General features: G+C 38.0%; 1 protein-coding gene across 1 annotated transcript; it reads right to left on the bottom strand.

Moving 5' to 3' along the window:
* Window positions 1-20,876: 20,876 nt before the first annotated feature.
* On the bottom strand, window positions 20,877-21,740 carry LOC124909752 (probable transcriptional regulator RABBIT EARS). The gene has a single exon (XM_047450398.1). The coding sequence runs from the start codon at window positions 21,738-21,740 to the stop codon at window positions 20,877-20,879; it is 864 nt and encodes a 287-aa protein (XP_047306354.1).
* Window positions 21,741-27,055: the final 5,315 nt, after the last annotated feature.

Below are 27,055 nucleotides of genomic sequence, written 5' to 3' on the forward strand. Positions count from 1 at the left end.
CACAGAGAATTTCTCATTTTCTCCTTGTTTGATTTTCTTCAACCTCTTTTATGGTTGTTCGAGGTTGAGATGCATTGAGAAGTGTTCAATGAATGTTACAGCCAGTTCTTCTGTGCTCTGTAGATAGACTATCTTTTGCTGGTGATACTAACGCAGAGTATCATCATCAAGATACTAGAGGAATAAGAGGGGAACAATTGGTTTTTCAAGTCGCAATGGGGTCATTGCGGATGTGTACATTTTGAACAAGACAGACGGATCGTTTTTTCTTATGTACTTAGAATGAGCTGGAAGTTTGATGCCTACTTGAATAACTGCTCATTCGGTAGCTTTCATGGCGTCTTTTCAGTCATAATGCTCTTCATTGCTTTTTCCCTTAGCTAACTTGTTTAGTTGGGCTTGCATTACTACCTATATGGCTTGAACTTAAGCCATCTAACGTTCATATTTCGTTAGCGGCGGTTGATTAGCCGCTGCAATTTGCTTTCCCTATGTTCCTAGAGGGTTGATTACCTCCTCATATTGTACCCATTTAGTTAGGTCAATATCCTCTTCAGAGTCTTCGTAGATAGAGACTTCTTCCAGAGCTTTCTGACTAATAGAACGGGTTTTAATGGTCAATATCCTCTTCAGAGTCTTCGTAGATAAAGACTTCTTCCAAAGCTTGCTGACTAATAAAACGGGTTTTAATGGAGGTTAACATAATTGGAATTGCCTGGTTAGGAAATTGAGGAGAAGGGGGTATGTTTTAGGATGTAGACGAAATTTGTTGATTAGCTAAAGAAGATGTGATCAACGTGAGTTACTCCGTTACTTGTTGCAAAGCCTCCTTCATTTCTCTAAACTCGTCTTCTAAGACTGTTTCGGGTACGGAGGGTTCTTTAGAAATATGGCGGCGTATAAAATGTTTGATTTTTTTATCTCTTTCTAGGGGCCATGTCGGCTTGTCGCAGTCGTGGAATGTTCTAAAGAGAAAGAGGTGAGGGTTTGCACATGTAACAAAGTATAAATGCACTGCACAAGCACACAAAATAAATCCTATATATTGAGCATATCTATTTGTGATTCAATAAACAAACATAGAGTTGTTTTATTCACATACTCGTTTAGTTTATTACAGACTGGACTCTCTTGTTGATACTTTATATAGAGTCTAAAAGAGAAAAAGTGCTTGATGGAGGTCACATGCTTTAGGTCCAGCTATAGCCTGTTTCGACACTAGCATTTTCCTCCGCTTCATTTTCCTTGACCTCCTCATATTGTTTGAGAATTAAATTCAGGTACTTCCTTTTCTTTGACAAAATATTAATTTGGAAGGCGTCATGCCATTTTTTCAGGTATCCTACATATGTTATGCGGTCGAATGACTTATCTACAGTGAAGACAACTTCTATGAAGTCGTAGCCAAAATGCTTGAACAAGCTATGTGTGTAATAGTAAGTAACCCATTGAAGACCTATAAGCATGATCATTAGCTTGTCATCCATCATGAATGTTATATTCTTGATGGGGTACCATTGGAGAATGTCCTAGATTTCATTATTGCTCTATACAAGATGGTCAGTCAAAGCTTCATTCATTCTTTGATACTGAATAGAAGGGGACATGATTCATTAGTTAGGATATAGAGGATTATAGGTGAGCCCCTTTTGTTTATAGTGGAAGATAAACATGAGTTATTTAATCCCGTTAGATTTTCTGCCAAAATAACACTCGGGGGTCTTTGTTTTCCCTTCGCATTTGGTATGCTACATCGATAATTCTTGAGGAGCGTTTACCATTTTCTAGTGTTAGGAATAAGTGATCTAGTAGGATCGTCATCATTATCATGGATGATCCAAGTGTCAAAGGAAATTCTCCCTTCTTTATTTCCATCTTAGTCCAAGTTTGGAAATCGATGTACGTCCTTGCAAGGATAGTAACATATGTGATTTTAGAGTTTCATATTCATTTTGTAAGAGCTTTCCTAGGGACATTGATTCCTCAAATGGCCTCAAATGTAGAACATTCTCGTTGTCCGTCATGAGGATAGCTCGAAAATCCTCTATTGTTGGGCACATAGACCATTCTTTGAGGAAATAAGCTCATTTCACATGATTCCACCTTTGTTTAATTTCCATCATGATGGTGGAGTTTATTTTGAAATTTATGAATCTCGTGATAGAAATGAGGCCATAATATCAATATTTCCACTCATTTGTGTGAAAGTTATCAATCTAGGGAACCAGCGCGACGTCCGTAAGCATGTCATCGTTTGTGACTAGAAACTCAAAACATTTACAAACATGCATTTTTTTAAAAGGAATGAACAAGCTCAGACTTCTCATTTAATATATACATGCATACACATAATACATATATAGCAGTCACAAAAGGGGCTATAGTGGCGAGGTCTTTTGGTTGTCTGGGCACGACAAACAACCAGCTTGGTGATAGTAACTAGATTTTTAATTTTAAGGGGAATAATAAGAGAGTTTCATTCATTGATGTGGAGGGATAAAACCTCCGCCATAAACCAGAGAATATCTACTCAATTGGGAATTTCTCCCCACCTCCACAATGTCTAGGTCCTATCGGATGACTCATCGTTAGAGGGTGGGGTTGATCCCGTGAATTCTAGTTTTTATTCTCGTAACATCACTCGGTTTGTAACAAATTATCATTCCTTATTGACAATCTTTGCACATAAATATAAGTACCAATCCCAGTCGTGTAATTTTATGCAAGTAATGAGAGGGTGATGTACAATTTACACATACAAGCTTTAAATAGGATACAACTTATGCGTCTTTTAAGGTGTTATAATTTTTAAGACAAGCCTATTGAGTGGAAAATGTGATACAAATGTTTCAAAAGACAAGTTTATGTTTTTGAGTTAAACATTTAATTCCCCAATAGAGTTGCTAGAAAGTTGTAGCCCTAGAAAACCCCTTTGCGTAAGGTTTCCGTGAAAAGCTCGAGGTTCGAGAAATTCAACCTTTGTTTGTGTGTCAAGAATTTTCTTTTAAAATAAAACATTATTTTTAAATGATGTCATTGATTTCTGACAGATTTTTGAAATTAATTAAAAATAATTAATTTCAAGGTTCAATTTAAAATAATCCCAGGATTTACGGTAATCAAATCACAATTTGATTTTTAGAAATCATTTAGTTTAATTTAATTAAACATAATTAATTTAAAAGATTATTTATTTTGAAACAGAGTTGCCAATTGATTCTTAAAAATCAATAAAAGTTGACATACGTATACAAACGTCTTGACTAAAGTTTTCTTTCTATTCGTAGTTTGGTAATACTCGATAAAGGCTTTGGAACTTCATCATCCGTACCTGTTTTAAAAACAGTCCTACTTATAAAGTTGGCTTTTAAAAATCAGTTGTATAACGTTTGAGTTCTAACCGATTATTCTTCCGGTCTTAGTCATGTTTCTAAGTTTTAGCGTTATTTAAAATATTGAAATAAAAATTATTTAAAATATTGGTACATGTTACTGATGATAATTAAGGAGGAAATACTTGAAGAATTATAGTCATTTTTAAAGGCGTTAGAGTTATACTGATGATATTAGTATATTGTATATATCTTGTTACCTTGTTTAGATTCCTAGATTAGTGGGTTACCTTGTTTAGATTCCTAGATTAGTGGTTTACCTTATTAAGAGTCTTTTGACTAGTATATATTGTAACATTGTTTATCAATAATAACCATGGGATTAATCTCTATCATGGTATCAGAGTAAAGATCCTCTCAAGATCATCAATCGAATTTTTTTTTTCTCTTCCTCCCACCTTGCTGCCTCACGCACAAACTTCTAATGTCTGTCCCACCTACTAATTCAGACTCCTCCTCCAATCAAAGTCAGACGCCCACCACCATGTCTGTTTCTCAATACCACTCTGCTTTCTCTGTTAACAATCTCCGCTCCATAATTCCTATCACCCTAGAGATGGGTAGCGAGGAATATCTCTCTTGGGCAGACCTTCTCGAAAACCACTGCTTGATTCACAATGTTTACGAACATCTCAAACCAAAAACTCCCAACGCCTCCGAAACACCTTCAACATCTTCCGAGACCGACTCTCTTCTGTGGAAACGCCTTGACGCCCTTGTCAAGCAATGGATATTTGGAACAATATCCAAGGATCTACTAAACACGATCCAAAAACCTGGTATGACGGCTGCTCAGGCTTGGGAACGTTTAGCGAATATATTTCAAGATAACACAGGTTCTCGCGCTATGTATCTTGAAAATAGGTTTTCTCAAATTCGTCTCAATGATTTCCCAAACATGAGTGCTTATTGCACTGAATTGAAGATGATTGCGGATCAACTTGCTAATGTTGATTGCCCCGTTTCTGAAAATCGACTGGTGTTGCGTCTACTTGGGGGTTTGAATGAAAACTACGAAACAATCGCCACCATAATAGGTCAAAAGAAGCCTCTCCCATCTTTCTACGATGCTAGATCTGATTTGCTCCTTGTTGAAACAAGGAAGGATGAATTCGTCCACACAAACACCTCTTTTATTGCCTCGGACGATCGTAGCCAAGGCCGCGGAAACAACTCTAGCCAATCAGCCCGTGCTACCGGCCAGCAGCAGCAGCAGGGCACCTCTAGCGCGCAGGAACAGGCCGGCCAGGGCCGAGGACGCAGCCAGCGCGGCAGAGGACGCGGTCGCAACACCAGCCGCACATACCACCAGCAGCAGCAATTCTGGGCACCTCCTGGCCAACAGCAATGGGCACAGTGGGCGCCTGCGGGCTGGACAGCACCCCCTTGTCCCTACCCGACACAACAGATCTGGCCGCAGCAGCAAAGCGCCCCCTGGCACGCATCTGGTCAACAGCAACAAGGCGCCTCCTGGCGCGGTTCTGGCTATCAGCAGCAACACACTCGGACAGCAGGAGCAGGCGTACTCGGTTCTCGGCCACAGCAGGCCTACATGGCTGAGACGAGCCAGCAGCAGCCCCAAAGTTACGTTGCAACCGATATCAATCAGGCGATGCACACTTTATCCCTTACTCCGCCTGACGATACTTGGTACATGGATTCGGGAGCAACTTCACACATGACACCCAACTCAGGTAGTCTCTCGCCTTATTCTAATTTAAATTGTGTTAAAAATATCATTGTTGGGAGTGGACAGGAAATCCCGATTCGCGGTATTGGTAAAACTAACTTAAAACCACCCTTACCACCCTTACTTCTGAACAATGTTCTACATGCTCCCAAACTCATTAAAAATCTTATATCTATTCGTCGGTTTACTCGTGATAACAACGTCTCTGTAGAATTTGACTCACTTGGTTTTTCTGTAAAGGATTTCCAGACGGGGAAGGTTATCATGAGGAACAATAGCTCGGGGGATCTCTACCCACTCTCTCTGTCGAGCCAAAGCCAAAAACCCCCAACTAATTCTTCGTTTACTGCAATTTCGTCAAATTTATGGCATAATAGATTAGGACACCCCGGTGTCGATATTTTGCATTCTCTCAATAAATCAAATTCTATTTCTTGTAAGCCCGTTTTAGGGTCTAAACTCTATGAGTCTTGCATCTTTGGTAAACAAGTTAAGTTACCATTTACCAATTCTGTCTCTTATACTACTTCCCCATTCGATATTATTCATAGTGATTTGTGGACGTCGCCTGTGCTAAGTACAAATGGACATAAATACTATATTCTGTTTCTTGATGATTACACAAATTTCCTTTGGACTTTTCCAATTGGAAACAAATCCCAAGTATTCTCCGTCTTCTCTACACTTCAAAATCAAATTCAAACACAATTTCAAAAGCCCATTAAAACAATCCAATGTGACAACGGAACTGAATATAACAACAGTCAATTTCGTACATTTTGTGACAAAAATGGTCTACAATTTCGCCTCTCTTGCCCCTATACTTCTCCTCAAAATGGTAAAGCAGAAAGAAAAATACGCACCATAAATAACATGATTCGAACATTGCTTACTCATGCTTCTCTCCCGTTAAATTTTTGGCATCACGCCCTCGAAATGACCACTTATCTCCTAAATATTCTTCCAAATAACAAATTCGAAATTTCTCACCCACTCAACTTCTATATAACCGAACTCCTTCTTACTCTCACCTAAAAATTTTCGGTTGTCTTTGCTATCCTCTTCTTCCTCCAACCACTATTCACAAACTTCATAAACGCTCTACCCCTTGTGTCTTTTTAGGATACCCCTCTAATCATCGCGGCTACAAATGCTACGACCCAGCCTCAAAAAGATTTATCATCTCTCGTCACGTCATTTTTGACGAAACAAAATTTCCCTTTTCTCTTGTCCAAAACCCAAACTCAACTCACCCATCTCAATCCGAACCAATAACCATCCCAATACACATCCAAACCCCGCCCATCACCGAGTCCATTTCCCCACCAAACAACACTCCATTACCGAGCCCATTATCAACTCAACACACTCCACCAAACCCACCATCACCCATCACCACTTCACCAGGCCCAAACCCAAACACGACCAGCCCGTCCACAAGACCAAACCGTCCAAATCATTCACCAACCATCATCAATCCAACACGGACAATACGAACCCGCGCAATGGATGGGATTGTCTGTCCAAAACGCATTTTCAATCTAAACACACTCACATCTCCATCGCCTATTCCCAAAAACCCAAAGTTAGCTTTATCAGACCCGAATTGGAAAGCCGCCATGGACGATGAGTTTAACGCTTTAATTAGTAATAAGACTTGGGACTTGGTTCCGCGTCCTCAGGGTGTTGATATTATACGATGCATGTGGATTTTTAAGCATAAAACTAACTCTGACGGCTCTTTTGAGAGGCATAAAGCCCGTCTTGTTGGTGATGGCAGGTCTCAGCAGATTGGAATCAATTGTGAAGAAACCTTTAGTCCTGTTGTCAAACCAGCCACCATACGAACTGTTCTGAGCATTGCTTTATCGAAGTCTTGGTCCATTCACCAAATGGACGTCAAGAATGCATTTTTACATGGTAATCTCAACGAAACAGTTTACATGCATCAGCCTTTCGGTTTTAGAGACAAAATCTTTCCCGACCATGTTTGTTTATTGCGCAAATCTTTATACGGCTTAAAACAAGCTCCTCGTGCTTGGTATCAAAGGTTTGCAGATTTTGTCTCTACAATCGGTTTTACACACAGCACGACTGATCATTCGCTTTTTATCTATCAACATGGGTCCGAAATTGCCTATCTACTCTTGTATGTTGATGACATTATCATTACGGCTTCGTCTGATCAGTTACGTCAGACTCTCATGAAAAGCTTAGGCGCAGAATTTGCTATGAAGGATTTAGGTAAATTAAGCTATTTCTTGGGAGTTGCTGTATCGTATACTAAGGATGGACTTTGTCTTAGTCAGAAGAAATATGCTGAAGAAATTATTGATCGTGCTGGAATGTGTACTTGCAAATCAACACAAACGCCGGTCGATACAAATGGCAAACTTGGAAAATCAACTAGTCCACCAGTCTCTGACCCCACTCATTACAGAAGTTTAGCCGGAGCACTACAGTATCTTACTTTCACACGTCCTGATATTTCATATGCAGTCCAGCAAATTTGCCTCCACATGCATGATCCGAAAGAGGCTCACTTGGCTGCCTTACACAGAATCATTCGATACTTACAGGGTACAAAGCACTATGGCCTTCATCTTTACAAATCCTCACTGTCTACACTCGTTTCATATACTGATGCAGACTGGGGAGGATGTCCAGATACCCGTCGCTCTACATCTGGCTATTGCGTCTTCCTAGGCGATAATCTTCTGTCTTGGTCGTCAAAACGGCAATCCACACTTTCTCGTTCTAGTGCTGAAGCTGAATATAGAGGAGTTGCCAATGTTGTCTCCGAATCCTGTTGGCTTCGCAATTTATTGTTAGAACTTCGTATCTCATTGGACAAAGCCACACTGGTCTACTGCGACAACATAAGTGCGATTTATCTCTCCCAAAATCCGGTCCAACATCAACGTACCAAACACATCGAAATGGACATACACTTTGTAAGGGAAAAAGTAGATAGAGGTAAAGTTCGCATTCTTCATATGCCTTCTCGTTTTCAAATCGCTGACATATTCACCAAAGGACTTCCGCGCATACTATTTGAAGATTTCAGAGACAGTCTCAGCGTCCGAGAATCTCCCGTTTCGACTGCGGGGGTGTATTAGTATATTGTATATATCTTGTTACCTTGTTTAGATTCCTAGATTAGTGGGTTACCTTGTTTAGATTCCTAGATTAGTGGTTTACCTTATTAAGAGTCTTTTGACTAGTATATATTGTAACATTGTTTATCAATAATAACCATGGGATTAATCTCTATCATGTTTTAAAAACAGTCCTACTTATAAAGTTGGCTTTTAAAAATCAGTTGTATAACGTTTGAGTTCTAACCGATTATTCTTCCGGTCTTAGTCATGTTTCTAAGTTTTAGCGTTATTTAAAATATTGAAATAAAAATTATTTAAAATATTGGTACATGTTACTGATGATAATTAAGGAGGAAATACTTGAAGAATTATAGTCATTTTTAAAGGCGTTAGAGTTTAGCAATAAACACCAAATGAGCCTTTGTCGAAATATTTTTTTAGAAATATCCCAAAAATATTTAAAACGCATTTTCTATTTTTTTCTAAATTTTTAGAAAATGGTTTGGAGTCACAAAATCATAAAAATAATTTTAGATTTTGAAAAGTGCAACCAAATAGGCCTTAGGACTAGAGTCTTGGTCAAAAGACTCTCGGTCTGGGTCGAGGAGCCTCTCGGTCCCAAGTTTATGATTCTCGGTCCTAATCTTGGGATTCTCGGTCCCAAGATTAGATCTCTCAGTCCTACGGTTAGGACTCTTGATCCTAAGGTTAATCTTATCGGTCTAGATATATAAACATATCGGTTATGCGTTAGCCTGTGTCTAAGTTTCTCGATCGAGTTATATAAACCTATCGGTCATGAGCTTGCTCTAAGCTAAGTCTCTCGATCTTGGGTTCTGGAGCTCTCGGTCCTAGGTTTAGGATTCTTGGTCCTAAGCTTGGGATTCTCGATCCCAAGGTTAGACCTTTCGGTCCTAAAGTTAGGTAGTCTCGGTCCCAAGGTTAGAACTCTCGGTCCTAGGGTTAGAATTCTCGGTCCTAGGGTTAGGACTCTCATTCCTAGGGTTAAGACTCTCGGTCCTAAAGTTAGGGAGCGTCGGTCCTATGTGAGAATCCTCGGTCGGATCTCTCGGTCCTAGACTAACAAGCCTCGGTCCTCAAGAACTCCAAGTGCATATTTTTTTTAGCTCTACTTCTTTATCTAAGATCTTGGGTAGTTTCACAAAGCTCTTAGGAACATATTGATCATTACCTCAAGGTATCAATCGACCTGGATGATGATCAATTTATTCAAAATAGTTTGTGAACAAAATTCGGGTTTTTGATTTTAAATATGTTTTGAAGCGCAAGGAGCTATCCAATAGATTTCTTATACTGTATATACTTGATTGTACCAAAACAAGAACACTAGTTGTTCGTTTTGACCAGATCAAGAACTCAAATTTTTTATTTATTTCGAAAATTTTGATTATTAATCAAACATTATCGGGATGGATCAAACATGATTCAAATAGTTTCTCAACATCATTACAATCATGTTAGGAAGCTTTCTGAGCCGTGATTCAACAAAAATTAACCCAAGAACAACAAACCCGTTTTTTTTTAAAAAAAAATTGGGTTTTTGTTATTTAGATCGATTGATTGGTTCTATCCCATCCATATAGTTTCTAAATGATCATAGGATCGATTTTAATTCATAAAATACCATAAACAACAAGCATACAAGCCTATGAAATTTTAAATATAAAAATTTCAAATTCAAATTATAAATATGAATTAAAGGGTGATTAGAACTTTACCAAGGATTGAAGAACACTCCTTGATCCTCAGGAAAGCTTTTGGGATGTACAAATCCAAGTTTTAAGGCCTCAACGAATTTTCGAAAATACAAAAGTTTTGAGCTTCAATGGATTTTTTTTGTAAAATTGTGATTTGAGAGGGGAGATTGGATTCCCTAGTTTGGGAATGACTCAGGGTATCTATTTATAGCTGCCCTAAGTCGGTGGAGGCTTCTAGTGACCTGAATCGACAAAAAAGTCATTAATGGCATTTTGGCTATTCTTCCAGCCACTTGAAGATATAGGGATGAATCATCCATATTTTCGTAGGGGGGATGATCACCATCATAGGTTGATCATTTTGGGCTTTGAATTAGTGAAAACCATTGACTATCGAAGGAGTTCCAAAAAGATAAGATCAAAGGCTAGTCTTTGATCTTATCTGTTTCAGTGTCGCGTTGGAGACGAAGGTGGTGCTCAAATCGACGTTGTTTTGAGCGCTTTCCAGTGTTCCATTGGTGTTGTGTTAGCCCTTGGCGTTGCGTCATCATTTTTTGCTAACGAGGCTAATGTCCCGTTAGTTGATTCAATGCGATGCACGCGTGCTTCTCCTCGACTACAACGGGCTAGGCGGGTGCTTTCTAGGCACTAGATTAAAATATAGCGCTCATCCGATGGCTATAGTTCCTGTTGCAACGTATTCTCGCGGTTTCGACTACAAAAGATCATAAATTTTATTTTTATTTTAAAACCTTAAGGGTTTGTTTGAAATTTATTTTTCTTTAACCCTTTTGACTTTATTTTTGATCTTTTTAAATACACAAAATATTAAAATAAATATGGAAAATATTATACCAATTTATTTATAGGGACCTAATTATTTATTTACAGGGATATGTAGGCAACCTCCTAGTATGTTCGATCTATTTGATCCACTTTCTTCTTTCTTATGGAATAGAAGTCTGAGATTCTAGTTCATACAAGGGGCATTTTTTGAAAGGAAAAATGATAAAAATAATTTGCATCACATACATCATTCATATGATTGAGAGTGTAAAATATCATTACATGAGTCACATCTATTAGTTGGTGATCATTCAACATTCATTTGCATAATCGTTCAACAATCATGCTGAAGTCAGGATTTTCAAACCATTGTTTTTAGTTTCAAAAAATTGAACTACCTTCAGACCCGATTCCTCTCCCGTGAGGATAGGTAGACATCCTATCAAATAGGTTTGGTCACATGTTCATGCATTTTACGAAAAATCTTGTTATTCTAAAGTAAAAGAAGACAGAGGACTCTCCTGTCAAAAAATACTATGGACACAACAAAACGAGTAGGCTTTAGGACTAAATTTTAAAATAGAGACTATTTCAAGTGCAAAGCGAGTTTGAATACCTCTTAAAAAATTCATACGAATGATTATCTATTTTAGCTCCTTCTCATGTCTCGTTGATTGTTAAAACGTTTTTTAGACTCCATGAAGTTGTGTTGATGTTCAAACATTGGTATCAAGGCTAAGAAGATTAGGGAAAATCGTCTAACTTCTAAAATTGATTAATAAAGAGATTGATTTGAAACTCTGAGCAATTGTGTAAAAAGAAATCAATGAGAAAAGTATTCATCACAATGTTGATATAGTGAAAACATGACTTGGCAATCTTGCTAGGTATGTTAATTTGTTAGATATACCGATGATACTTCAACAAGAAAACAACAGAACAATGGTCACTTTTGTGAAGGTTGAGACTTTGAAATCACCACTAAGAAATCTCGCTAGGTGTGTCGATTCAGTCAGATATCCCCTAGTTGTAAAAAAAGACATCATACTCACAATGTTTAAGGCTTTAAAATCACTGATAGACAATTTCGTTAGGTGTACTGATTCAACTAAACACCTCGAGTATAAGCCTGCTCAAGCTTAGAGTTTTAAAGATTTCTCTCTAAAACATGTATAGAAGTAGATAAAATTCCGAAAATGATAAGCTTGAAAAATGAACGATTCAAATGATCGGAATCTTCAACAAGAGTTAAACTTCGGTTATTAATAACCTTTTTTAAAAACAATCAAGGACATACGATTAAGAATTTAATTTGAGTAATTCATTTTGTATTGAGAAAAAATGATGAGTAAATCAGACCTCCTCTAAACAGTTTAGCACTTTTTATGGGTCTTGTAACCCTGAAGATGTTTCGGTCTCAAGCTAATCCTATGACGATAGGATCAAAATCTTCACTAAATTTTAGGGAAAGGAAAAAAAACGCACTAGTCTTCACCAAAGAGATTTTCAAACTTGTATTCATTTAGCCTAAAGTTAATCATGCATTTCGCATCATGGATTTCTAAAACATTTGTTAGTTTTGAATTACTAAACATGCATTCATTATTACGAGTCATGGCTAACAAATGCATCACAATTTCGTGGCCTTAGAGCCAAGCATGCATTAATGCATCAAATGATTAAAACAATTGCTCTTTGATGAGATGTTTGTTCTAACTCATACCAAGTGTCTCAATATAAAGTTTGAAGAATCCTCGAATCAGGATGTGAGGATATATCCATTTATCATTTTTGTCATAGATCTCAGATATGATCTACTTCGTTTCATGATTTGGTAGCCTTAGTGTGCTGAATTCATCATTGTTTTCATAGATCTATGTTATGATCTATTTCGTTTCTTGAGTCGATAGTCTTAGCATGATGAGTTCATCATTTGTGTCAACAGATCTCGGGTATGATTTGTTTTGTTTTCTGAGTCAGCAGTCGTAGCGTGATGAGTTCATCATTTGTGTCAACAGATCTCGGGTACGATCTGTGTTCGTTACATGAGTTAGCAACCTTAGTGTGTTGAGTTCATCATTTGTGTCAAAAGATCTAAGTAAGATCTATTTCATTTCATGAGTCGACATCCTTAGCGTGTTGAGCTCATCATTTGAGTCAATAGATCTCGGGTATGATATGTGTTTGTTAAATGAGTTGGTAGACTTAGCGTACTGAGTTCATCATTTGTGTCAATAGATCCTGGGTACAATCTTTGTTCGTTACATGAGTAGGCAGCCTTAGCGTGCCGAGTTCATTGTTTATGTCGTCAAATCCCGAGTACAATCTATTTCGTTTCGTGAGTTAGTAGCCTTAGCATGCTGAGTTTATTATTTATGTCAATAGATTTTGGATACAATTTGTGTTCCTTACATGAGTCGCGGTTCTAGCGTGCTGAGTTCATCATTTGTGTCAACAGATCCCGAGTACGATATGTGTTTGTTACATGATTCGGCAGCCTTAGCTTGTTGAGTTCATCATTTGTGTCAATAGATCTTGGGTGCAATCTATATTTGTTACATGTGTCGACATCCTTAACGTATTAAGATCATCATTTGTGTCAACAGATCTCAGGTACAATATGTGTTCTTTACATGAGTCAGTAGTCTTAACATGATAATCGTTTGTGTCAACAGATCCCAGTTACGATCTATTTTGATTCGTGAGTTGGCAACCTTATTAGTCTATGTTCATCGTTTGTGTCAACATAAACCCGTTACAATCTGTTTCATTTCGTGAGCGACAACCTTAGCGTGGTGAGTTCATCGTTTATGTGTAGGGTACGATTTGTGTTCGTTACATGAATCGATTGTCTTACTATTCTGAGTTAAATATTTGTGTCAATAGATCCTACGTACGATTTGTGTTCATTTCATGATCGACAACCTTGTGTGCTGAGTTTGTCTTTTTAACTAACATACCTCAAATAAGATTTGTTCTTTTCTAAAAGTCAGTAGTTTCTCATCATCGCGTTGATGTGAGGACTATGTGTTATCTAGAAGTTGCTCGTTATCTTAGATACAAGGATTCTACATTTTCTAAGAAAGCCGCTCATCATCTCGTTGATGTGAGGACTTTATGTCTCATAGTAGTTGCTTGTTATCTTAAAAACAAAAATTCTACATTTTCTAAAAAAGTCGCACATCATCTATTTGATTTGAGGACTCGTCGTTTTTCTCAGCAAGTTACTTATTATCTTTTGGATGTGAGGACTCTATGTTTTGTTAACAGTTTCTAATCATCTTTTGACATGAGAACTCGTTGTTTCTTAATAGTCGCTCATTATCTTACGATATGAGAACTCAATTTTCTTGGTAGATTTTCATCATTATTTCGATGAAAAACTCTATGCCTTTAGTGTTTCTTATGGTTCTCTTGGAACGTGAAATTGATATCCTCAAGGATAAGTTGTTATATGCAATTTTGATAAGGCTTCGTTATTTTGGTATAATTGAAACCTTTGTAACCAAAAACTCAAACTCTCATCCCTAGTGTGAATTTCAGTTAGTACAACCCAGGTAATCGATGAAACACAAGATACATCACAACTCATTATTGTTGGTCTTTTATGAATTTTTTATGTCTGTGATACTATTCTAAAGGTATCTCTTCGAATTTTCGTCTTCTAGATAGAACTACTTAGATACATCGTCTCATGGTTGTTTATAGAGTCTCTATATATGGACACATGGTTGCAGTAAAGCTTGTTAAGATCTTGCATAGAATCAGAATGCAACAAGTCATACACTCTAGATGTGTAGTATGTTATGTCTGCATATGTCGTTATCTTGTACATGTATTTTTTAGGAATGTTGTTATCTCCACACATCCAAATCCTCGGACACGTGTTTATACGAAATGTAAAGTAGAATAGAAGATGCATGACCCATGTTATATCTTTTCTTCTATTCTTTAGTATTTTACATTTTAGGGTTATGAAATAGTGATTATTTAATCAAATTTGAACACATTTTTTTGCAAAATAAAAGTCATCTTCTCCAAACTCTGTCTAAGAGGGGCATTCTGTAGACACTTAATTTTTAAACTCCAATATTAAAATAAATTTTCCTGGTCCAGTATGATATTATACTTGATTATTAGACCGGGTGAGCAAAAATCAAAAATAAATTTCAAAATTGGCTTAGAACAACCCTTGTATAATGGTCCAAATGCCAATTTCTGAAGATACTCGACCTTTAGAAGTTTTCATACGCTTAGAATGACCGATTTAAAAAATTATGAACTTTGAGTATAATATTGTTGTTGGACTAAATGTACCAAACAACCAGTTCGGGACTTGTTTTTGTGTCCAAATGTAATTTTTCATAAGTCAGAATTTGGGAGACCTGATACATTCAAATTAATTGGTTCAAAAAATTATAAATTTTGAGTATAATATTGCTATTTTCAATTTTATGCCGAAGGCCTTCAAAAGGGCAAAAATGTCAAAAACCGAGTTTAACCAGACGAGTCAATGACGAGTGAATGGAAGTCAACAAGTTTGATCGCGGGCCTTCACATTATTCAAAAAGTGGATGTTGACGTCATGCTGACGCCAGACACAAATTATTTGAAAAAACGCTCAAATGTATGTATTTGGCGTCTTGGTTTGTTGAAGACATCTTGGAAGGATCACCAACTTAGAAAATTCACCCAGATCGTTATACTCAATAAAATTAGATGATCTTGGATGATTTGAAAATCTTGAAGTGTCATCTACAATCTGTTTGTGTCCAAAATTAAATCGATTCTCTTAACCCCTCAAAATCGGTGGTAAAAGACAATGTGACCAAGACAAAATCAAACTAGACATGTCTATGGTGTATAATTCATAACTGAAGTTATGGTACTTCGAATTTGGATTATGACCTACGGTTGGAAAACTAAGACGCATCTCGTTCGAATGAAACTAGCCTTACGTCTTAACTCGACGGCAAATGTGATAAATTTGACTCGACAACCAAATGCAAGTTCACAATTTCAGTCTTGGAGAGAACATATGCATCGTGTGACTTTGAAAATTTGTATCTTTGCACTCACTTTATCATTTCGTGCAAGTGAGATACCATTAGAAATATTTGAGCTGGATTTAATTTGATAGAAACTATAATTCATGGCTCGACCTATAGCCCATGCTAGGTCGCCCGTACGTCAGTCCGTTCCTTTCAAGACCCACGAGGCTGCAACGAGAATTACATGGACTTGAGACTTGTCTCGTATTTCTTGAGCAAAATAAAAAATTTATCCAATCTCAATACCTTTCCAATGCACCCTAGCTCAGTATTAAAGGTATCCCGAGTCAAAAATTCTAGTTGTTTGAAGTCTCGGGAGATCCATGTTGGCTGAAGCCAAAAACTCAAAAGAAGTTTGACTTCGAAATTGTGTAACTTGGTCCACACTACTTCATTTGATTTGTTTCAAGTTGGTTAACGAAGTTGGACGGATTACTTACACATAAGGGTTGGTCTCAGCCAAAATGAGCTTGAACTCAATCTAGGATCGCTGAGTGAGTTGTCGGTTGAGCGAACTCTAGAAATTAAAACTCCCAAATTTACCCTTGTATAAAGAGTATATAAATGAATTAAAATTGAAGAACAAGGATTCATTTGCAAGGTTTTACCCTCATTCTATAAAGAAAGCAAGCTTGAGATTAAAGTAACCAAATCAAGAACAAGGCCAAGGAGATTATGGCTAGTGTTCGTCTTCTCCGGCGAGTTCGATTCTAGCTTTGTTTCTTCTTGTACTTCTGATTTCTTCAGGTAGGTTTCTCAAGCCTTATATATTGTAGTTCATTTAGGATGTTGGTTTTGTATACTAATGTCGACGATCAGTTGTATTCGTGCAATTCATTGATTAATTTAGAGTTTGTTATTAATTGTTTAATTGCTGATTGAATTTTGTTTATATACTTGGTTTACCATAACTTCTAGAGTCTCATGTAGATTTGAGTCTAGTCCTAGGAAGAGGCTAGATCTTGGCTAACCTCATTTACTTAAATCTAAGTTCGTTAGAAATATCATCAATTGGTCGTTTGAGGAAGAACCGTCGGTAAGTTCTTAAAAGAACTTCTAGATATCCTCCTCGACGCAGCGAGGGTGCAATCGGAACTCTAGAAAATGAGGAATACTTCCGTATTGTTCGTGGATCCAATGCTTAGACGAACATCGAGTTACATGAGGTAACCACCATACGTATTTCAGATCTATAGAGGAATAATCCTTCGATTCCCCTATTCTTCGTTTTCGTGTGTCAGAATCGTTGTCCGAAGTCTCCAAAGCTTAAGTGAACCTCCGTAGCGAGGAGTTCTAGCAGTTCGAGGCAGCGGCGAGACGGAAGGAAGCTCTATCGAATAATCCGAGGTCTAGATCAGAAGAACAAAGTACACCTCTTTTATTCGACGTTGGATTCTAGAAGCGCTTAGGTTAACAGCTAGGCAACGAGAATGAAGCTAATTCCGACGTAACGTCAGTTGTCTAGTCTTCAGAAGAATCCTTGCGCAGCGTTGAGAAAGAGCGAACATCGGAAGCAAACAACGAGGAAGACGATGAAGGTCGTCTATTCCGTTTCTACTTTTTAATTTTTCTAATTCCTTGAAGTTCCGAGGTGCATTCAATTTGGCCATCAGACTTTTCAAATATTTAAATGTGTCCGTCAACACTAATTCTGAATTAATTCTTTTTGACCTCAAACTTCCAAATTTAGGTTATTTTCGATAAATACAAATCAATTTGATCCTTGAACTATTGTAAACGTCAAATTCGACCCTCAAACTTTATATTTGTCCAATTTTGGATATAAAATTTATATTTCCATATTTTTGGAAAATTCCTATACAAATTCCCTATAATTGGATTAGCCAATTATTCCTAAGTTGTCATCCAAAAACCATATAGAGAGAGCTTTCTAAGTTGAAATATTAGGTTAAAATTGAAAAAGGAATGGAGTGACATTCCTCTAATCACTCACATCCCCTCACATATAGGTATTAATTTGATAATCTTCTTTGGATTTTGTATATATTTACATAGTATGCAATACTTTTTTCTTAATGACCAAAAATATTTTCTTTAGATGTCTTACATTTGATATTTTGTTTGGCAATTAATGGATCAAGTGAGATTGAATCCTCCTAAATCTTTGGAGTTTGTGCAAAATTGGGAACTTTATAACAAAAGAATTTCATCATAATATTGCGTTTGGAGTCCTACTTGATAAACACTCTTTAATTTATTGTTGGAAACTAGATTGAAAATTTAGTGTTTTCAACTTTGTAGACCAAATCTAGATTATTTTCAAGCATCTGAATCTCTATTGGTTATGACTGTGTATTCTTCACATTTCAGGGGGAGTCTATTGTATAATTAAACATTTAATTATAATTTTCAAAAAAATAAATATGGCTATTATTGAAATCTTCTGTTCATTATACTATCAACAAATCATGGCCCATTTGGATTCTTAAGTCAACAGTGTTGTGGGAAAGAAAGAAATGTGGAGGAAATAATTTGCTCACCTAACAGCTACTATTAAATTAGGGTTAGGGTTAGGGTTAAAGAACATTCTTTATAACTTTTAAAATTATAGATACATGGATATATGTATATGTAATGTCTCATAATTAACTAATTATGCACAGTGGGAGAAACAAAATACACGTATCATGCGTCATACAAAACGCCATAATTATATTATCTTAGTCATAAGTTGCATCTAAGAAATGTTTATTAAATATAATTAAATAATTAATTGGTTGGTTCTCGATATATGTTCTGGTGCCAATTTTGGAAGGATCAGAGGAGAGAATTAATTGTAAATGAAAAGGAAGATGAGTTTGTAACTAGCCTATTTGAAATATGTGTATTTTATTAATTTATTATTTGAATCAATAATGCAGACTTAATTAATCAAATCAAATAATAATGAAGTGATTTTATTTTTATATTTTAGTTTCTACCTAATAATCGTTAAATTCAGGATCTAGTGGATTAATGAAAAGTTGTTTATTTTCAAAAAATAAATAACGAAATAGTTTATTTATATTAATTTTACTGTTCAAAAAGTACGTAATTATGTTATCATTTTATGTGAAGAAATGGTCTAGTTAGTACTCTCTTATCTTGGCTTTATTTTTATTTCATTTCTGTTTTTGATCTTGTTCTTTATATTCTTTTTGTTGTTTTGTTTTTTTCTTATTTTTTTTTTTTAAATATCTCGAATGATTCTTTTTCAGATAAAAAGGAAGAAAATAAATGAAAGGCCAATAATTTATGGATTCATATATTTTCATTCCCAATTAAGTTGATTTGTTTGAGAATGATTAACCATTTAAAAATAAATGATCCATTTGACAGGATGTGATAACTCCAAAAATACCAATATGAATAATAAATTCAATACATCACATACAACGAGATCAAAAGAGGATCTCTATGTTTGAATGTTAGGTTCATGAGATCCTCTTTAATTTATTCTTATTAATAAAAAAAATGAAAAAATGTGATGATATTAATTTTTGTACATATCAACTAGTTTTTGGAGGAAACCATCACTTTGATCAATTATAGTAATAAATAATATTGTTTAAGTCATTAATGGTTGAGTTATTCAAAAGTGGGTAATAACATGGGTATTGACATCCATCCTTCAATCTAATTACACTAAAATTAATAAGGGTAGGATTAAAAGAAAGGGTAACACTTAAATTGTTTCTAAGTAGAGTTAAAAGTTTATCGCAAACTCTTCAATTAAAAAGCTTTGATTTTACAAAAAATCTTATTTTCTCCTTGCAATATATCTCATAAATAACTTTTATTCTCTAATGATTTCTTTAACGTCAATAATCTTGCCAAGTTGTTAAACTAATTTTCTTTTGCTAGACATATGTGATTCCCCCACTAAATTCACATGATACGATCATTCTTAAGGTTTCCTCATGTCGGCTTTTCTCATCAACTGCCATAAATGGTGCATAAAGACTCCATCCGAACACCATTTAAACTTGAACTCTATTATATCTCCCTTCTTCTATAATGTTTGTATCCTCATTAAGGGAGGGGCGTGTGAAGTTCTCATCAGTGTTTATGTCTTCCACAATTATCAATGACACGGCAATGGAGTGTAATCCAAACGTGCATTATACTTATTATGAAGTGTTCCAATTAGGGTCGGCCCTAGGGTAAGACTTGAACCTAAGACCTAAACTATTATATCATTTACCCAACTAAGATAAATTATTTATGTTTAAATATAATATAAAATTATTTGTTTTCAATATAACATAAAATATAAAAAACAAGAACAAATTTCCCCAAACTTCGGGTCGGCTTTGACGCCAACTTAGTAGGGATTTTCCCTCTACCAAATCTTCTCAACCTAAGATCATGAACCATAATAGCGAGGAATCGGTGATTCACCCTTTGTAGGGAGGTTGAATCTACTATATGTCTCTCCCTATTTTGTATATATTTTGACATATTTCACAGATTTCTATTGGTTTACACCCTGATTTCTCTTTTAAGTTTCCTCAACTATCGGAGGAATAGCCAACTCCTTCATTTACCAAAATCTACTCATAGGCTAAAAAATATTATAGATAGGAGATTAATTTCAATCTCTAGTTTTTGATAGACACAAGTTAGGTGAATATCTCCAAAGTGATAGTAGAATATCATCTCTCATGATCAAAAATAGGAACATCAGAAGTTTCAAAGTGCAAACAAAAATATATAGAAGACTATCATAAAATTATTGAAGTAAGATAACTTGTAAGGATAGAATTAGTAAACACCACAATTGGTTTATCATGTTTATCTCATTAGCAACAAGAATAAATACCAATTATAAGTGATTGTTTTCTTTAAATGCGTTTAAACTTGAAGTTTTCCACTTGTAGAACTATATATACGAATGATTCTATTTAGAGAATAGTCTCCCATAAACTGCATGTTTTTACGAATATAAGCACGATTAATTTAGTGTTGTCGCACCTTTAAAATCACAAGTAATAAGAAGTGAAATCTCACATAAGTCATGGATTATAGAAAGGGAAATGTAATATATATGTTAAGAAGACCAAAGAACTTCAAAAAAAAACTAAGAAATATATAATTCCATGTATAAGCACACAAAAAAAAAACAATTTTGATCACCTTCACTTCAACTTTGGTGAATCTCCAAGTCTCAACTCAAGATCCAATCCTTCCTTTGAGATTAAGCTAATCTCCAATCCTTTATACGCATGACAATCTTCAAACGAACTTTGATTTGGAAACAGAGATATGGGCGTCACATCTTTTCTTCTTCGTTTATTATTAGAAGTATCATTAGCCATATCACCCTCTTCTACAAATGATGGATAGGTTCCTCGGTAAACCAAACTCAAGCTTGTGTAAAGATCCTTCCCAACAAACACATTCTTTTCAACACAATCATCTTTCTTCAGGATCTTAGAATTCTTTCTCGCGTCATCCTTCAAACTTGATGAATTTTGGGTATAGTTCTTAACTTCCGGGTTAGACGACCATGATAAAGGAAATAAAGAAGCATCCTTTTGATTTTCTTCAAGAATATGAGAAGAAAACGGAAGGATTCTATTGTTAATTTCATGTTGGGAAAGTGTCAAAACCTCATAGTTGGAGCTCGGGATATAATCCTTAGTGCAAGTTTGATATGGGTATTGATCATGAACTAGATTTGAGTTTTGATGATGAATAGGAGTAAGTTGATCGGAGAGAGTTTCATGGTGTGGATGAGATGGAGATTGCTTTAACCTTGCCCTTTCTCTCCTATGAATATTCATATGACCTCCAAGGGCTTGAGCAGACCTAAACTCTCTTCTACAAAAGGTACAAGAATAGGATCTTGGAGGCCATATGAACCCTCCAAAAGGGCCAGCTGCATCTTCCGCAAAGGCTTGTTCTTCCCATGAAACTCCAAGCAAAGCATCAACATGGGATGATTTAGTCAACCCATGTTTACGCTTTGCCCACATCAAGTATTGCACTTCTTCCTCCATAGGATGATCTAAATCAATAAACAAGATGTAAGAAAGGAGATTTGTACAGAAAAATTCTTAGGACAATAAAAACTTAAGGGTGGAAGGAAATTATTTTCAATACCTTGTTGGGAAGAAGATATATAGATCTCTTATAACTCAGCTTCAACAAATTGATCCTATTTCTAAATTGATTTCATTTGTCCTTCTCTTTGATTGAGGAACAAATTGACTATAATGGCGCTAGCTATCTAGCTCTAGTGAATATATATAACATGTTGAATTAGAAAATCAAGATTGTGGGTCCTATGGTTCCATCGGGGATGCTCACATTGCAAGACTGAGATTATCTCTATGGAGGAAATGAAAAATGTAATCAATTATAATGTGACAAATAAGATGTGTCTTATATGTGAACCTTATGTGTGACTTCCTCTCAAGATATACTTAATTTTCACATTTATATTAGATGTGCATTTACCTAGGTTAATTAAGACAGTAACTAATAGCTCCTAATTAAAAATAAAAAAAATAAACATGTCACCCTCGTGCACATGAGAATAAAAACCAAATCAATGAAGTTCCAGTTATAACACTGATGCAGCGTGCGTGGCTAGGATGAACCTTTATCAAGATTCGTTGATTCTTACGAATACCGAAAGTTGATAGATATTGAGGAAACCTCGTTTTCTAATTAATAATCTTCCCCTCACAAAGTGTTTTAAGATTCTTTTAAATACTCAAACCCTAGCTTGCAAAAGAAGTAAACAACTTTTCATAAATTGCAAAAAAACACCCGAAACTAATAAAAATGCGATTTTGAGCCCCTAAACGTTTCCGCCCGAAAAACACTAGGCAATCGTCGATATCTGACACTTGCGAGATATTTTCGGATGCTGCAACTTTCGCATAAACGCCTCTTCGACTCGCACCGCATCATTCCCCCCAGGGTAGAAAAGATTCGTCCTCGAATCTTGAACCGCATCATCCTCATCAGAAGAAGACTCACCCACAAAAAGAACAAGATGCTTCACATTGAACACATCAGAGGTACGCACATGGCTGGGAAGGCGTAAACGATAAGCATTGGGGTTGATCTTCTCCACAATCTCAACAGGACCAATCTTCTTAGCAGCAAGCTTGCTATATTCATGAGCTAGAAAACGATCCTTAGTCAGAATAGCCCACACAAAGTCACCAACTTCAAAATCAACAGCACGCCTTCTCGAATCAGCCTTCTCCTTGTACTTGGCAGTAGCAGCAACCAAGCGGTCATGAGTGGTCTGATGAACCTGAGCCAACTGACCAACAAAATCCGCAGCAGTGGAATGAGGACGCACCTTGCTGGGCAGCGCTAACAAATCAAGAGGAGCACGCGGAGACAGCCCGTAAATCACATGGAAAGGACTGAAACCAGTGGAGCGATTAACAGCATGATTGTGAGCAAACTCGGCCTGAGGCAGCTTCAGATCCCAAGCCTTAGGATGATCCCCAATTAAACTGCGCAGAAGGTTCCCCAAAGACCTATTAACAACTTCAGTTTGGCCATCAGTTTGCGGGTGATAGGCACTGCTAAAATTCAGCTGAGTATTAACCAAACGCCAAAGACTCCTCCAAAAGTGACTCACAAAGCGAGTGTCCCGATCAGAAACTATGGAGGCAGGAAGTCCATGAAGGCGATACACATCCCTGAAATAAAGCTGTGCAACAGCCACAGCATCAGAGGTTTTCTTGCAGGGAATGAAATGAACCATCTTCGAGAATCGGTCAACCACCACAAAAATCGAATCAGAACCACGCTGGGTACGTGGCAGCCCAAGGACAAAATTCATACTGACATCAGACCATGGTTCAGTGGGCATAGACAGAGGCAAGTATAACCCGGCATTAGTCGAAGCGCCCTTAGCCAACTGACAAACACGACAACGAGCAACAAAACGCCCCACCTCTTTGCGCATCGAAGGCCAGAAATAAGAAGCTGCAAGAAGCTGGAAGGTACGATCACGCCCAACATGGCCTTCTTTGTGGAGTTCCTGAATCATCCTCAAACGCAGGCTGCAATCTGGAATGCACAGCTGCACACCGCGGAAAAGGAACCCATCCTCCAAGACAAAGTCCCTCGAATCCCCCTGTTGGATGCGAATGAGGACCTGAGAAAAGAAAGGATCATCACGATAGAGGTCCACAAACGAATCAAAGCCGGGTACATGGACACGCATCTCTGCCAACAACCCATGACGACGACTCAAAGCATCAGCCACGCGATTAGACACACCAGCCTTGTGTTTAATCACAAAAGTAAACTGCTGTAAATAAGAGACCCACGAAGCATGACGATGAGAAATCTTGTCCTGACGACCAAGATGCTTGAGGGAATCATGATCCGTATATAAGACAAACTCCCGCTGAAATAAATAATGACGCCAGTGTTTGACTGCCTGGACAATAGCATAGAACTCAATATCATAGGTACTGAAACGAAGTTTAGCGCTAGACAGTTTCTCACTAAAATAAGCAACAGGACGCCCAGATTGGCTAAGTACAGCCCCAATACCCAATTTCGAAGCATCACAATGTAGTTCAAATGGCTGGGAAAAATCAGGAAGAACCAAAATAAGGGCTGAAGTGAGTCGGTGCTTGATCTCAACAAAGGCAGCCTCGGCATCATCCGTCCAGAAGAACTTAACCCCCTTCATACAATCAGTGATAGGAGCCGTAACACTGCTGAAGTGAGGAATAAAACGCCGATAGAAGGAAGCCAAACCATGAAAACTGCGAACTTCAGTGATCGAAGAGGGGCGGGGCCACTGATTGACAGCCAGTACCTTACTCGGGTCCACTTTCAGGCCCTCCCGAGACACCACATAACCGAGGAACTGGGTAGAATCAGTAAGAAATGTGCACTTCGAGGAAGCAGCATAGAACTTGTCACGCCGGAGAACAGATAACACCTCACGAAGATGGGAGAGGTGTGCTACCTCGCTGTCACTGTAAATCAAGATGTCGTCGAAGTAAACGACTACAAACTTCCCAATGAAAAGGCGAAGAGCCTGGTTCATCACACGCATAAAGGTGCTAGGAGCATTCGACAGACCAAACGTCATAACCAGCCACTCATATAAGCCCTCACGAGTCTTAAAGGCAGTCTTCCACTCATCACCCATGCGAATACGAATCTGATGGTATCCACTCTTGAGATCCATTTTGCTAAACACAGAAGCACCACCCAACTGATCCAACAAGTCATCCAACCGGGGAATAGGAAACCGATAACGCACTGTAATCTTGTTGATAGCACGACTATCAATGCACATACGCCAAGACCCATCCTTTTTTGGGGTAAGAAGGGCCGGGACAGCACAGGGACTAAGGCTCTCTCGAATGTGTCCCTTAGCCAGCAAGTCCTCCACCTGTCTACGCAACTCTTCATGTTCTTTGGGACTCATGCGGTAATGAGGACGGTTGGGTAGGGCAGCACCTGGAACCAAGTCAATGTGATGTTGGATATCACGCAAAGGAGGCAAGGCACAAGGCAGATTCTCAGGAAAAACATCTGCAAACTCCTGTAACAGCGGCTGCACTGGAATAGGCACCTCAGAACTAGCGCCACAGGTAATCAGCGAACAAAATAGAGCAAACACCATGCCCGATTCGACCACGGCGGTCTGAAAAGGACCCCGAGACAACAAGGTGGTAGGGGGGACGCATGATGAGTGGGGGCAGCACCCTTCTTGGGCTGATTTGACATCAACACAATCTTGGTACCATGAAATAAGAACGTGTAGGTATTAGCACGCCCATCATGTATAACAGAATGATCAAACTGCCAAGGGCGACCAAGTAAAAGGTGACAAGCATCCATAGGAACCACATCACAATATACAGCATCACGATAATGGGAACCAATGGAAAAATTAACAAGTACGCGCTTGGAAACTGTAACATCCGTACCTTGACTCAGCCAGGACAGGCGATAAGGCTTGGGGTGAGGTTCAGTGGACAGACCCAGCTTCGAAACTGCAACCTCAGAAATCACATTCTCACAACTCCCAGCATCAATGATGAAGGTGCAAACTTTGCCACCGATGGTACAAGTGGAATGGAACAGATTATTGCGTAACCACTCGTTGTCAGGAGCACGAGGTGTTAAACATGATCGACGAATCACCAAAAGGGGGCCAACATCACCAGAAACATACTCCTCCAATGCCTCATCATCATAAACATCATACACTGGGGCTGAATCTGAAGGAAGAGCAGAGTCAGGATCATCCACCTCAGTAAAAAGACCACGATTGGTGGACTTTGGGTTGCGACACTCTGCTTGGCGATGGCCAACTTCACCACAATTGAAACAACGCAAGCCACCGGGACGTCCCTGCGGGGGGGCTGTAGTGCTGCGAGGGGGGGCTGGGGTGGGATGGGCCGGCTGGGAAGAAGAACCAATGCCACTAGTGGGGACAACCTGTTTTCCAAAGCTACCCAAACCGCGCCTAGCTAGCTGTTTCTCAGCCTGTGAAGCACGCTGATGTGCCTCAGAAACAGTCAAGGGATCAAACATATTCAAAATATCCTTCAACTGGAGGCGAAGGCCACCAATATAGCGAGAAACCAACTGGAGAGGGGACTCAGACAGGTCAACACGAGCCACAAAGGTGTAAAACTCAGTGGAATAGTCATCCACGGAACGAGAACCCTGACGAAGATTCTGGAACCGCTGGTATAGGTTACGTTCGTAATTATATGGTAGAAACGCAGCCCTAATATGTTTCCTGAATTTGTCCCAATTCGTGAGCTTTGCCTTACCATGACGAACACGTGTCTGTTTCAACTGCTGCCACCATGCTTGTGCACGACCATGTAAGCGAATCGTAACAAGGGGTACACGACGATCTGCAGGAACTTCCTTGAAATCCAGAATCTCTTCAACCTGAGAAAGCCAATCAATAAACTCTTCCGGTGGTAGACTACCATCGAACTTAGGGATGTCCACCCTGAAAGCCTGCTCCCAGCGATGATTGGGGCGTTCAGGGGATCGATTCCGAAGACCACCGAGAGGGTTTTCATCTGTCATCGTAACATCATCTTCAGGGTGGTGCATGTGCATAGATGCATCCATCCGTTGCGTCAACCATTCAACCTGCCGCCTCAAATCGTCGTTATCACGGCGAAACTCAGCGTTTTCACGTCGCAACTCAGCAAGGTCACCATCATCAGCACCAGGGGTAGGGTTGCGCGGCTGTCTTCGGGGCGGCATACCTCAGGGTCGACTGGAAACTGATACCAACTGATGCAGCGTGCGTGGCTAGGATGAACCTTTATCAAGATTCGTTGAT

Source organism: Impatiens glandulifera, chromosome 7 (genome assembly GCF_907164915.1).
Source record: "Impatiens glandulifera chromosome 7, dImpGla2.1, whole genome shotgun sequence".
Taxonomy (NCBI): Eukaryota; Viridiplantae; Streptophyta; class Magnoliopsida; order Ericales; family Balsaminaceae; genus Impatiens; species Impatiens glandulifera.

Coding starts and splice junctions, on each gene's coding strand:
- LOC124909752 (XM_047450398.1), bottom strand. CDS start 21,740: ATGGAGGAAGAAGTGCAATACTTGATGTGGGCAAAGCGTAAACATGGG.